Source organism: Pteropus medius, unplaced genomic scaffold, assembly GCF_902729225.1.
Source record: "Pteropus medius unplaced genomic scaffold, Ma_sr-lr_union100, whole genome shotgun sequence".
NCBI lineage: Eukaryota > Metazoa > Chordata > Mammalia > Chiroptera > Pteropodidae > Pteropus > Pteropus medius.
Genome location: NW_024347791.1, coordinates 13,618,977 through 13,633,508, shown reverse-complemented (window position 1 = coordinate 13,633,508; position 14,532 = coordinate 13,618,977). Strand labels below are relative to the sequence as shown.

Genomic DNA, 14,532 nt, shown 5'->3' with positions numbered 1-14,532 from the left:
GGATTTAGTTCATGAAAGAGGCAAAATGGAGCAGGTCTTTAAAGGAGAAAGTTTTTCTGATTGTGGTAATCATTTCACAAAGTATGCATATATGAAATCAAGACATTGTACACTACAAATATAAACAAATTTTGTCAATTACTCCTCAATAAAGCTGGAATGGGGAAAGAAAGAAGAAAGGTAGAATAAGTAGAATACGATGTACTGATAAAAAATATCTCAAGCTCAGAGAATAGTAAGAGAAAAGTGACAGATACATAATGTTCCTAGCTTATAGTTAATATGGTTAAATGAAATGAAAGTTAAGCAGAAGAAATGGAGATTTAGGCCAAATCATAGACAACTTTGAACATGTTAGGAATTCATTTTGTTCCAATAGGCAGCCATCAAAATTTCTAAGCAGAGAAATGACAAGATCAAATATAAGCCTGAGACAAATAATTCTAGCAGCAATTAGGATAAAAGAGATTGAAAAATGAGAAATTAAAGGCATAGAAGCCAGAAGAAATGTATTGACGTGGTCAGATTGGAGTCCAAACCAGAACACTGTGAGAAGAAAAGAGCTTTGAGGAAGGCAGAATGAACAGGAGGATATGGTGATTCACCGAGTAAGAGATTCTAGGTTTTTGACTGTATACTCATATCAGTTAAAAGTTTGAGCATGCACCCCTCCAACTTTTTTTAGTTATAAAATATGTACCGCTCTACTAATGACCTAAATAATACATGTAATTTGAGACATTCATACATGCTCACAAACTTCTTTGCTCTCAAAGACAGAGCTTTAATTCATGTTTGGATGCTTAGTTTCTAAATGTTTAGTTAATTTTGGTGGCTTTATATCAGTAATAACTCCCAGTTCTAAGTACTCTATACTTATAGCAAGATCCATGGTTTACAATGAGTGGATATAAATCCTTATTTCAAACAATCTTGATAATTCCAATTTTTTTCTGATTTTTTGCAGATTTAAGTTGTCCATATATGCATATGTCATGTACATACTGTTTTTAAATATAATATATAAACATACCTTTTTTAAAACTGTGTGATGTAACTGATGAAGAGCTTGTATTAGGAGTAGAAGAGTCCATTCTGTATGTTCTTCTTGCTACTGCTTGTATGAATAGAGTTATCTTCAATTCATATTTCTCATAGGGATTTTTAAAGTCACTTTTCATTTTGTGAGTTTAAGTGAAAGCAAATAATATAATCTGTGAATCCATAGGCTTTTAGGCACAATACGGTCTCCCCTCAGAATTCTTCTCCAGGTGCACTTGACATGACTTTACACATAGACCAAATCAGAGTACCGGGGAAGTCTTTATGTTAAATATTAATGAAGCCTTATTTTATTGTAGTTAGGAATATAAAAATAACTTTCTAGGTCCAACATGAGCTACTCCTGCCCCAGGGTTCCACGTTAGCAAATCAAAATTTAGATAACTTTCTTGTCCTTATAAATGCTCCACTTGACCAGAAATGCAGTATATCCAGTCAATCAATCCCCAAATGCCAAGCCAACTCTGGGCTCTATACTTATTTCCTGTCTCTTCTCATCGCAAATAGGGTCAACTAAGTGGCCCCATCCAATCAGATATTTTCTATTTTTCTCTTCCTTGTTATTTATTTTTAATGCTATAAAAGCTTCCTGCCTTCCACCTATTTTGCAGTTCTCTGAAAGGAGACTATCCGCTTCAATAAGTGTTAAATAAAGTTTGTTTGGCTCACCTAAATTGTTTTCTTTAATAATTTTTAACAGGAATTAACTATAAATAGACATTTTAGTAATTTATTCTGACTCTCCAATGACTCATCTTGTGAACACACCCCCTATTGAAAACCAATACTTTTAGATCGGGGAGAGTAGAAAAAAGATGAGTCAAAGATTAGCAGGACCAACTTGAAGCATAGTGGTGTCAATGACCTAAATGGTAAACACAACAGGATGAATGGGTTTGGAAGAAAAATAAAACCGGTTTCCAACATGTTGAGTCCAAGAGACCAAGAGATAACTTAATGAAGGTATATAAAAGAGGTCTGGAGCACATGAGAGGAATCTAGGTTACTACATGCATGGATGCAGTGTGATAGTCGAAGCCAACTCATAATGTAGGTTTCCCAAGGGAACAATGCAAGCAAATCAGAGAATCCTGAAAAGCATTTTCATATAAGGGGTTTAAAAAAGCAAGAGGACTCCTCTTACTCCTCTTAGAGATGCAGAGAAAAGGAAAGAAAAGAACCAGAAGGAGGTAGTGGCATGGAAGCCATAAAGAGAAGATTTTAAGAAAGCAAATATTTCAACTATGCTGCACAGTCAAGAAGGATAAAGTTAAGATAAAGACATTAGATTTGCTAATTTAGGATATGACTGACATTTGAAAGAATGATTTAAGTAAAGTAATAGGAGAAGACGGTTTTCGAGTGTTTACATAACCAATAACAAGTCGGGGCAAAAAAAATGGGAACAATAACCATAGACTGTTCCTTCAGAAAGTTTGATGGTTAAGGGAGAAGAGAAATTATGTAGTAAATTAAAGAAGGTGGTTTAAATAACAAGCATTTGAGTTTATAGGTAGAGCAAACAGTGAAGAGGTATAAATTGTAGGTAGAAATAAAGAAGAAAACTTGTGAGACCAGCTCTCAAATGAAATGATATTGATTAAATCAAGAACACAGATGAAAGCTAGCTTTGGGAAGGAGGAGGAGGAACTATAGTTAATAATATTGTATTGCATATTTCAAAGTAGCTAAGAGAGTAAGTCTTAAAAGTTCTAAGCATTAGAAACAAACGAAACTATGTATGGTGACATGTTAACTAGACTTAATGTGGTGATCATTTTGCAATATATGCAAATATTGAATCATTACACTGTATACCTAAAATTAACCTAATAGTATATATCAATTGTACTTCATTAAACAGAATCACATCAGTATAAACAGGATACAGCAGAGCAGGAACTATTTGTATCCAAAGATTCTTACCTCGAAACCGTGTTCTTCCTATTGAACTGGTTGCTTCATTTAGGTCTTCTTTTCCTGTCCTCTTTATCCCCGTGACCTCCTGTAGTGCAATGGGAAATAAATCTTTGGTTTAAAAAAAAAAATGAAGGAAAGAGGTAAAGTATGGTAGTTTTCGTTTTGTTTTGTTTAAATAATGCATCTTGAAAAAATAGTTTGAAAGCGTTCCTATCAGACGGTTTCTCTTTTTATCAGACTACTAGAAGGGTGGGGTAACCTGTTGAACATTGGTAAAAGTTTTGGACAGTTTAGGGGTAGGCAAATAAACTTGGAGCCACTAACTAGTTTTCAGCATCACTCAGACTTGAGCGGAAGAAAGTTCATTCTGATCAGAGGTATGTCAGAGGCAGGAAGACTGGATTTTTGAGCTAGTCCTGAGGAAGAATTAAAAGGATAAGAAATTCAGGCAAGAAAACATGCCTTAACCAAGGCGACAGCAAGGGGATAGAAAGGAGGCAACATACTTGAGAGTTATTTAGAAGGGAGAATGGGAGTGGAGCAAGAGGATACTACAAAGTCAACATTATTTTTTCTAGATATTTGTCAGAGAAGGAAAGAGAGATGGAGAGGTAAACACACAGAAACACAGAGTCTATGGATGTGCTTCACTAAAAAGAGAAGCTTATTGGTGGAAAAGAAACAGCCAAGAGAAAGGAAGAGTTTAAAGAAGACACAGAGAGAGGATGACTGATATAAGAAGAACTGATGGAGTCATCAACACCCTCCAAAAAGGGGGACAGGAAGAGATTCAGAGCAGAGGTAAGAGATTAGCTTTAAACTAGAGGAAAGAAAGGAAGAGGTCCACAAGCTTTTTACAATATTTCAGAAAGCTTTCTGGAAATTGCAATTAGATAAAATGTCAAGTTTCTTTACTTTTGGCAGGCATTAAATCAACTCTGGGGGTTAACACTGGTTATCACACACTGATCAGAAATTCTAATTTGCTATTGACGACATCATAGAAATTTCTAGGATGTGATTGGTGGAACTTATACTGTTAGCAGAGTTACTTATCTGTTTTTTACAATATCTGATTTAATTCTCCAGCATGTGATCAACCTTGGATTAGAAGAGTGACAGCCAAAATTAAGCCAGCTTTTCCAAAGAACACTGCCTAGTGTTTGTATACTTATTTAACTTTATTGCTTATTAGCATTACATCCATGACAGTGATGTATGTGATTTCATTTAAGTGACAAAATCTTTCAAGATACGGGGTCCACGGATGAAAACATAATAAAAAGAGTCCTTGGATTAAAAGAATTGGTATGACAAGATCTCTATTGTATCCTCATATCTAACATTCTGTAATTTAAAGAGACACCTATAAACACAAGTTCAGGAATGACTAAATGCGAAAGTTGTAAAGAATACTTGAAAACACCCCCAACTAACCAATGACTCACTCTAAACAAGGCAATAACCAATGACTCACTTTAAAAAAGGCAAGGAGAAAAGAAAGCAATATTAAATAACCATTCTCACCTGGAAGGCAGCACTGGCAAAACCAAAAATAAAAAATAAAGGAGAGCAAAGGATAGATAGCAAGCGCCTAATAAAGGCAAAGGAGTACTCCCTTTATTAATAACAAAACATTCATCAACTTTACCAGCAGGAATGATTGTCATGAGCACACTTTTTTATGTTTGGCACATCCACCTAGCCAACTCTTGTGTAAATACAGAGTGAGGTTTATTCTCACCAATACCTACTAAGCTAGGCTCATTCTGTAGTTTATATTCTGTACTTTGGTGTGTTTTTACCCACTGAAACTCAGTAAATTGAAGACTTTTTTTTTTTTTTTTTTTTTGAAGTTAGAAGTGGGCCAAGGCGATGAGTTAAGAGTTAAGACTGGTATTCCGTGGGTCGGATGCTAGGGCTACTAGCAGTCTCAACATCTGGCAAGCATCTGTGAGCAGTTGAGCAGACCAGATAGTCAAGATAAGCACTGGTGACGTCGGGGTGCCCTTCGTACCCTACTGACCAGGTTCAGACAGTAGAGAGCTCAGGAAAGGGTGTGTCGGGGGAAGGAGAGAGTGTAACTATGTGTACTTTTCTTCTGGAACTGTACTTTTATTGCTCCAACCGGGGCTCGGGTAGTGAGTGACCAGTAAGTAAGCCAGGGGAAAGCCCGGGGGTCCGCATTCAGGCCAGGTTGGAGCCCTGGTCCCCCCTCTTTACATCCCCATGTCTCTGCCGCCGTCGCCGCCGCCGCCGCCGCCGCCGCCGCCTGCCGGCGCCCGTGACCCGATGACCCCGGAGGGCCATCTGGGGCCCGTGACCCCGGAGCACCGGGCATCCGGACCCCCCTCGCAGGCGCAGCCGCTATTAAGGCAGGAGGCTAAAGGGGAGGAGGAGGAAGGGGAGGAGACAGGCGTCCCGGGCGCCTCGCGAACCGGCACGGCGGAGCAGCGGCGGCGGGGCTGGGGGGAGGCGGCCGAGGCGGCTGCGGCCGAGGAGGGGCAGGTGGAGGCCGGGGGCGCTGCGGCAGCGGGGTCAGGCTCCCCGGCTGGAGGCGCGGGCAGTGGCCGCGGGGACTGGCGGCGGCTCCTCGCCTGGCTGCGGCGGCGGCAGCCCCAGTGCTGCCCCTGTGCGGCGCCCCTTCCCCGCTCCGCCGTGCACTGTTGTCATGGAGGAACCAAGATGGCGGCTCTGGCCTACAACCTGGGCAAGCGGGAGATCAACCACTACTTCAGCGTGAGGAGCGCCAAGGTGCTGGCGCTGGTGGCCGTGCTGCTGCTCGCAGCGTGCCACCTCGCCTCCCGCCGCTACCGAGGTGAGCCAGCCCTCCCCCTGCCCGGCCGGGGGAGGAGGCGACGCGGCGGCTGGAGGCCGCCCCCCGCGCCCAACACACGCCCACGTCCACGCGGCCGCCTGCGCGCCCGGCCCGCGGGGAAGGCGGCGCCCCCACGTGCGCCCAGGTGGCCCCCCGCGGCGGGCCTGGCGCCCCCGGCCGCCCTGGCGGGCCCCAGCGTGGCCTGCCACAGTTCGAGGCCCCGTGGTTCTGGGCGCCGCGAGCCGTCCGCGCTGGGGTCGGGGGCGCCACGCCGGACCTGGCTGGAGGAGCTGCCGGGGTCCCAGCTCCAGCGCGAGGCGGCCTAGGGGACACACGCCAGGCCCGGGGCCCGCGTGCGGGGGGTCGGACAGGCGGCCCTCGGGGGCCAGCCCGGGACGCACGAAGGCAAAGGCCTCCCTGCAAAGGGGCGCCCCCGTCCGCAGCGGGGTCAACGATTCTGCGCCCTAGGGGTCCGGCTCTTCAGCCTTTATTTAATCCGGTCTCTGCCTTGTAATAGCAGGGCCGAGCTGTTGTTGGACAGCGGCAAGGGCCGCCCCGTTTTCCTTTGGCACTGGGGGTGACAGCTGGCAAAAGATGCCGTTGGCCAAATGGAGGAGGTGTCACTCAGCCTTTGTGATTCAGAAACATTTGAAGGCTTCTGGTTGCACACTTTTTACAAAATAAAGGCACTGGGGCAGATATGTGAAAAGAAGTAAGGGGTTGACCAGAGTCGAGGTGGGCAATGAGAGCAAGTTGGAAGCAGTTTGAAAGGAGGCCTTCTCTGTGGGTTTTGAAGTTGGTGTAAAGGGGAAAAGGAAATACGACCTTATTTAAGAACGAATTATCTTTTCAATAATCAAGGGATATTTACTTGTCCTTGATTGATTAAAAATTTTTTTTTCTCTGTAAACGTGCCACTAGGAGAGACTGACAGGCTGTGAGAGGTTAATAATGATAGGATCTTTTATTTTTTGCTCTTAGTATTATCGAAGCCATTATCAGGACAGCTCTTGGTGACTGTGAGATTAATTGGTCAAGATGTAATGTGTAGTGGACAGGTGGGCATTTAACGCTATTCCCATTTCACTTCACACCCACTTTGGCAAAATATCCAGTAAATGGGGTACTGGAATCTGAGCTCTCTACTCATCCCTTTCAGGAAATCTTTCAGAGTGTAGAACATTTTGATCAGTTTTGCTGCCTTGTTTTCTCCAATATTTGAGGATTAAAAATCTTGTACTCTAGTACCATGTTGGATGAATGGCTCTTTTATACAAAGACACAAAATGGATTTAAACAAATAAATTCTTTATACCCTTTTAGCCTTTCTCCTCCACTCTCCTACAGATCACAGCCATAGGACCTGGCAGGCCATTGCTTCATCTTTCCACTACAGTTACTGTTAACAGATCATATGCAAAATAAAACTAGAAATGTTGATGCATTAATTTGTGATTTTGAAGAAAGTTTTCTAACACTATTAATCACATGTTAGTTTGGTATAAGATAACGGTAATCTAACCCAATTTTGTGTAATTTTGGTGCTTTAGTCCTAAAGGTAAACATCTAATCCTTCCCCCTGCCCTTTAATTGTGCTTCCGTCTTTTGATAAGCTTGGATACTAATTATATTTAGATTATTTCATCCTTTCAAGATCTGTCATCAGCAGGGAAAATAGAATGTCAGATGGAACCGTATGATTCAGTGTGGCAATCTGGGGTTGTTTGTTTATAAAGCCTCCTCCAGAAACTAGTCATCAGCTTTCCTAGGTGCTTCAGTGCCTTGAGTGTGAAGCAGTACACCTGGTGTGTGTTCTTGCCCAGACTGAATGTCAAGAACTTGAGCCAGAGACTGAGAAATAGTCTTACCAGGAACTTTTTAGCCATCCTTATGCTTAGGCATTGTCAAACTGAGTCAGATGCAATGCCCTTTAACACAAAGATAACTATACACTTGAATAACACTATCAAATCTTTAGAATAAGAAAGGGCCTTCTTTTAGATACTGAGGTTTAGGCTGTCTATTAAAATCTCCAATGTGTGGGTATGAGAGTGCCTCAGGCAAGGTAGAGTGAATACAGTTTGAATACACATATTCAGCATCTCTTGCTTTATTTACAAAATACAGCAAGTAAAAGAAACACACAGCAGAAAGTAAAGCTTGGCAAACACTACATACTAACTAACATTGATCATGTTATATATACCAGGTAGTGTTCCACTAAGGGTTTTACATGTTTTAATTCATTTTGTATTTACAGCCATTCTATGAGGTAGATACAATTAACCTTATTCTATCCTCTCTCCTTTCTAACATTTTTGTAATCAGGATGAGTTTTTAAAACTTTGATTATATGTCGAAGTTTAATTGATAATATCTTTCCTACTGTTAAATAAAATAATGATGTGTCTTATAATCAATGCTCTTAGAGTCATCAAATTACAGTATTATTTACATTTTAAAGATGAGTCAGTCATGAGAGGTTAAGTTGCCTAAGGAGACACAATTAGTCAGTAACTGAGGTAGGATTTAGAACCCAATTAGTCGACCTCATGCCATTATGTTGTACTCTGCCTTTCTCAGAGCTTCTTATACAGTAGCGATGTATAGAAGATGAAATGAGAAAGCATTTTCCAGAGGAACATGTATTAAACCATTTAGAAACATTGACTTAACCTCACAGTACCAGCCAAAAGTTTTCCTATTCTTTTTCCAGTAAAGCGGTGATTTTCTAAAAGTTGCATGTATAAAACTTCAAAATCTGACCAGTTTACTTTTTATTACCTGTGTTTTTGTTTTTTCCTTCTTCCTAAACTCCAGGCTCACAGTCTAAATATGCTTTTCCCTTTTACATATCTAACAAATATCTGATTTTCTATGCCTGCAGTGACCTCTCTCTCCTGGAAAGTACAGAGTTTTCCAAGGCCTGGTTCATGTTACTACCACAGAAGTAGGAATTAGGATTCATTGTTTCTATAGCAGTTAGTACATACTTATCATGTTGTATTATAACAATTTGTCTCCTCCACACAAACTGTGAGCTTCCAAGAGTATTTTTTATTTATCTTTAAATCATCAGAGCTTAACATGCAGTAGGAACTCCATAAACAATTGTTGGATAAATAGATTCTTAAAGTCCTTATTTCCTTCTGTTTTCCTCCTTGCATTTGGTTCTTTTGCTTTGAGTTTCATGTTCTAATAGCATGGTTTTATAGTGACTTTAAATAGGAGGGGGTTTTTTGCATTATTAATTTTATTTTCACATAACAGTAGAATGACATTTTAAAAAATATTCTTTTAACTATCTTTTCAAAATTTTATCAATCTCTGACATTACTGAATTACAAAATGTCAACTAATATTGTGATTACAAACTAAAAACATCAATTCTATGACAAGAAGCCAGTATCTATAGCACTAAGAGTAGTTCCAATCTGGATATATTTTAATTTTTTAATTGATAAAGTGAACTTACTTCAAATGCCTTAATTTTTTTTGAAATCTAATTATTTTCTATCACTTGGCATATGAAATGCAAATGTTAAATATTGCACGTTTTAGGGAAAGGTTAAGTTCAGAGCCTCGGAAATTAAAGCAAGAAAGAAGCAGCTATAGGATTTTTAGCCTTTTCTTTCTTGGACTGCTAGAAAAATCCTGATCTGTATCACACCACTTGTAATGAGGCACTACTAGCTTGTCTAAAGAAAAATGTAAATGGTAATTTTTGAGCACAGACTATAACTTGCTGAATTTTAGGCAAACAAAATATACTACAGATCATACTGTAAACTTTATGATCTGGTATTTTAATAGTTGGTAATAAAAAACAAAGCTTTGGTAAATGATTCAGTCTCAAGGCACAGTGTGCTATGGGTATTTTATTCAAAGGAAGATATAAGCTACCTTTTATTTTGCACATCAGATGTTTTCTTTAGTTGTTACATTTGTTTTTCAGCTTTTTTTTTTCACCTGTTTGTCTTTTACTCATTTTGCTTGTTTTTCGTGTCTTTTCTATTATAGAAAAATCATGCATAAAAACCTGAGACTTTAGACTGACAAACCAAAATGCTTATGCTTAAGATAACAGAATTGAAGAGGAAGATTGCCATTCATCTAGATAATCTTAGTATTGGAGATAGCTGAAGTAGATAATTCTATTCTTTTAGTTACTGTGGTGTGTGTGTGTGTGTGTGTGTGTGTGTGTGTGTGTGTGTGTGTGTGTGTTCATAGCTTGATTTATCTGAGCACTTGACAACTTTCATCTCACGCTGGTTATATTAAAGTAGCTATCAAAATTATATGAGGTGATTGAAAATGGGGTTTTTGTTTTGCTTTCCTTTGGGGTTTTTCTGGATAAATTCTGAAAGGAAAATACGTGCCAGCATGGATTACATAGAGTAGGTATACATAATAAAATTGTGGCACATTAACTTATTTTAACATCATGATTTACATTCAGTGATTTGATCTAAAAAATATTTCTTTTCCAGAAGAAGAGAACTTCTTTTAGAGTATGGAATTTTGTGGCATTTTCTTTTCTTAATCAGGTTAATTTATTTTTAATCAGATTACAATAGTATTTATTATTACTACTACTTTTATTATTTTGCTGACAAATACAAATATTTAAAAAGTCTCTTTTTTGTCTTTTCAATTTTCTAGTTAGCAATTCCCTTACTTTTCTAACATGTCTTCATATTAGAGTCTATTAAAAGAACTAGTATAGTTTGTCTTCTGACAGGACTTTAACCGATATACAGAGACTATTAAATTCAGATATAGGATTATTAAAAAAAAAAAACTTTGCACCATAAAATATTTTAAGAAGAGTCATCATCAGCAAGCATTCATTAGCAAATTAAGAATTTCTTTCCTAGAAAGACTAGTAGTTTCAAAATACTGTATTTACAATACTTTTTGGTTAGTGACAACTTCGTACTTGGTTTGCTATAGGGTTTTTCTAATACGGGTTCATCAGATGAGAGCTGTTGCTTTCCCACTAGCTGGCCTTTAAAAACAACGTGTGAGTAGTAGTATTGAGGAAGAAAAGAACATTATATTTTTAAACACATTTTCTGTTGGAGAAAAGACTGGTTATTTTAAGATGTTGGATGATACTTCCATTTCCAGAAAATCATATTCATAACCCATATATAGGTCGTTAACAAATAACATAATCCCATACACTGAAGACTGATCAAGGTATGTTTCTGTTTAGGCTTCTATTAGAAAACAAAAATCAAATAACTACTTTTTTTAAAAGGAGAAAGGAAGAAAAAGAACAACTCCACAGAATGAATACCTAGTTATTTGCAACTTTTTATAACTTTTTTAGAAAATGAATGTGTTAACTAACTTTTCATTTGCTTTAAGAGATGTATTAAAGAGGTAGAAATGCTATAAATATGGAATTTTTATCATAATTTTAAACATTTACCAGATTTTTAGTAAAAGCATTTTACTATGTGGCCATTATAAAAGAATGCAGCATGAGTGCTGTTTTTAGGAAAATAACTTAATTATATGCTCCTATAGTCCTTTCTTCATTCCTAGGTTATATACGTAGCTTAATTTTGTTTTTTTAGAACTAGAACTAGTTTTTAATAATTGGAAAGAATTAAGAACTGATTATTTATAGTTTCCTTAGAGAGATGTTATTAAAAAATCTTTGAAATACAAGAAAACCTGCACAGGCTAAATATATAATTGCAAACATTTAATAATTGATATTTTGCTTTCCACCCACACAATAATACAGTGTATTTTCACTTTCCTATTCCATTTTAGAATTTATGATACTGAGGTAACAACACTTCCATTATTTATGCATACCTGTGTTGCATTTGTATCACCTTTTCTTCTGTATATTTGCCAAACAGATAACTGGTTTGAGAAGAGATATATGTTCTACTTTAAATATCTTTGGGTCTTCCCTATCCCTCCCCTAAGTGATTCAGCACAATTTTTGTTCTGTAATATTCCTTACCAGACTCCCTATCCCAACTTAAGTTATTTGTAAAACAAAGTATGCTGTTTTATGCTGTTTTAACTGTTCATAAAGAATTTGAGATTAAATTAAATAATACATATATTTTATTATAAACCCATGGTTAATCTAAACATCTCATTTTTGCTTCATTCATTTGACGTTATTGAACTTTTTTAATGCCTCCAACCCCCTTTAAACTTCTTCAGTCATTTAAGCCAATGTACAGTAAAATGGCCAAAGGAAAAAGGTGACCACCTGTGCCAGTTTACATGGGACTGGAAAGTTTCCCCCATGTGGAATTTTCTCTGTAAACCTGTGACAGTCCCAACCAAACTGGGAGGAGTCGGTTGGTCACCCTAAAGGAAGACAAGAGGTAGCAAGAGCAGTAGAGAATATTAGTAGCTGAAATCTGCAATTTATTACTGATACTGATTGTGTTTATCTTTGGCCACCTTGTAGATAACATGGCTTTAAAGTCTTTGTAAGACTGTAAAAGGATGCAGTTTTATTAAGCGTTTTAAGAGATTCTTAAATAAGTCTTCCTCTGTTCACACATTTACAGAATAGGGATAGCATACTTCATCACAGGAAAGTTGTGAAAATTAAGAAGTTTATAAAATATTTCAATATTAACTAGGTTTCCAGATATGATAATGTACTGTGTATTGCAATAGTTGAGTAAGAGGAAATTATTTCCAACTCTTAAACTTTTCTTTCTCAGCTAGAAGTCGGAGTGATAAACAGATATAAAGGCTAGTTTGAGATTGAAATGATGTCCTTAGAAAGAAAACCTGAAGCAGAAGGAACTGCCAAAGCACTAAATGTAGCATGTAGGAGTTAGTCTCTCACAGGGTGAAGTACCTGTCATTAGTGGCTCTTATCATTGTGAATGGTGATGTACTTATATTTGTCATGTTTCTCATGGATGAGAAAAATGCACCTAAACGGTATAGTGAATCATAGAAAACTTTGTTCTTTCTCATTTCAAAGAGCTTACATGAGGTCAGATAACCAACATATGAACATTTAACTATCGTTTACAACACTTTTGTTTAACTGTTATAGGCAATGATTCATGTGAATACCTTCTTTCAAGTGGCAGATTTCTTGGAGAGAAAGTTTGGCAACCTCACAGTTGTATGATGCATAAATACAAAATCAGGTAAGATTTCTTCATTTTGTTGTTTGCGGGTTTTTTGCTATGATAGATCATACTATCTAGTGGAGAGGGGTAGATGATACTTCTCTGTATGATGGTAGAGAATTCCTGAAGGAGGATAAGGTTGGGGGTGAGTCTGGGTTATGATTCCTGCCCAAAAGCATTAGGGAAAGAGCTTTGGCCAACCTACTTTATCTCAGGTGAGAGATGAGTAGAGACCCAAGGAAATAGCCCTTAAGTGAAGGAAGGACCTGTTTTGGGACTAGGATAGCCACCTCATGGACTCATTCGGAAATAATGGATTTAAAACAAATATGGTTAGAGTACATCTTAAACATTTAATAAATGGGGTTTCTTATTGTTGAGAATCAGTTAATCATACAGGGACTGGTTGGACAAGCGTGGCCACCTATTTTTAAAGCAGCGTGACTGTGTGCACAACAGTCCTGTACTACTTTTTTCACAAACCGTGTGCTTCAAATGCCAATATGCTAATTTTACTTATTTTAATTAATGTTTCTTTGTGATTTCAGTGAGGCAAAGAACTGCCTTGTAGATAAACATATTGCATTTATTGGAGATTCCAGAATCCGTCAATTGTTTTATTCTTTTGTAAAAATAATTAATCCCCAATTCAAAGAAGAAGGAAATAAGGTAAAATTTGTCTTTTCTCTTCATTAGGGTTTTGTTTTAGAAGTTGACCAATTGAGTAGCTTTAGGAGAAATGTGCATCTTCACATTAATACAAAGAACTAGAAAAGTTTTCCTTTGCTTATGGGAAGGGTGGAGGGGAAAAAGGGATGATTTGCTATAATCAGGAACATAAAAAAAAAAAAGATGTGGGTAAAGTGTTCATTGGCAAGCCTTTTATTAACTTAAACTTTTAGTTTTTAGAAATAAATTCTTTCCATGGAAAAACTTTAAAAAATTCCTTAGGAAAAAAAAGAGAGAAAAATATCCTTTATTCTCTTTTTAATATTTGCCATTTCTTTTCAGTTTCTTTTTTTAAAAACGTGTTTTAGCATGTACAATTTTGTCTTGCTTCTTTCCCTACCACTTATTATAATTCACCATATTATTATATAATCAATGTAAGTATCTTCATGATGGCAACATACTATTGAGTGGGTATAATGTAATTTTGTATAATCCTCCCTTTTTAAAAACTTTTCGTAGGTTTTTTTTTTTATTTTGCAATTTAAAAGAGGACATTTTCAATGATATCTGTGTGAAAATTTTGCTTTTTCAATTATTTCCTTAGGGTGGGATCGCTATAATGCAAATTTTAGATTAAAGTATATAGATGCTTTAAAAATTATTGATTGTATTGCTAAACTTTCAATTTATACTATAAGCAGTGTACATTAGGGCCTAATTTTCTGCAGCCTTGCTGGTACTGGGCAGTCATGCTATATAATTAAAACAACAGTGTAACAACAAATTTATGCTCTTTTTATAGAAAATTTCTTATTTTAAAAATATGTCTTCTTGGTAAGTGTTCTTCTAGCAGAATAAACAAAATCTAACACACACAGATATTTTTAAAAACTAACAAATATGAAGATCTCTATATATGTTTGTTGA

At 37.4% G+C, this 14,532-nt stretch overlaps 1 protein-coding gene across 4 annotated transcripts in view; it reads left to right on the top strand.

Annotated features, from left to right (window-relative positions):
• The first annotated feature begins 5,010 nt into the window (after positions 1-5,010).
• CASD1 (CAS1 domain sialic acid O acetyltransferase 1) overlaps positions 5,011-14,532 on the top strand; it is a 48,938-nt gene continuing 39,416 nt past the window's right edge. The window contains exons 1-3 of one of the 4 annotated variants that reach the window (XM_039878073.1): positions 5,011-5,134; positions 12,855-12,951; positions 13,482-13,602. In XM_039878073.1, coding sequence (XP_039734007.1) covers positions 12,929-12,951; positions 13,482-13,602 — 144 coding nt within the window. In that variant the 5' untranslated portion in view covers positions 5,011-5,134; positions 12,855-12,928. Of the gene's footprint in view, positions 5,135-5,196; positions 5,801-12,854; positions 12,952-13,481; positions 13,603-14,532 lie in introns of those variants that run through there. The other 3 variants (XM_039878070.1, XM_039878072.1, XM_039878074.1) reach the window with 3 other exon arrangements.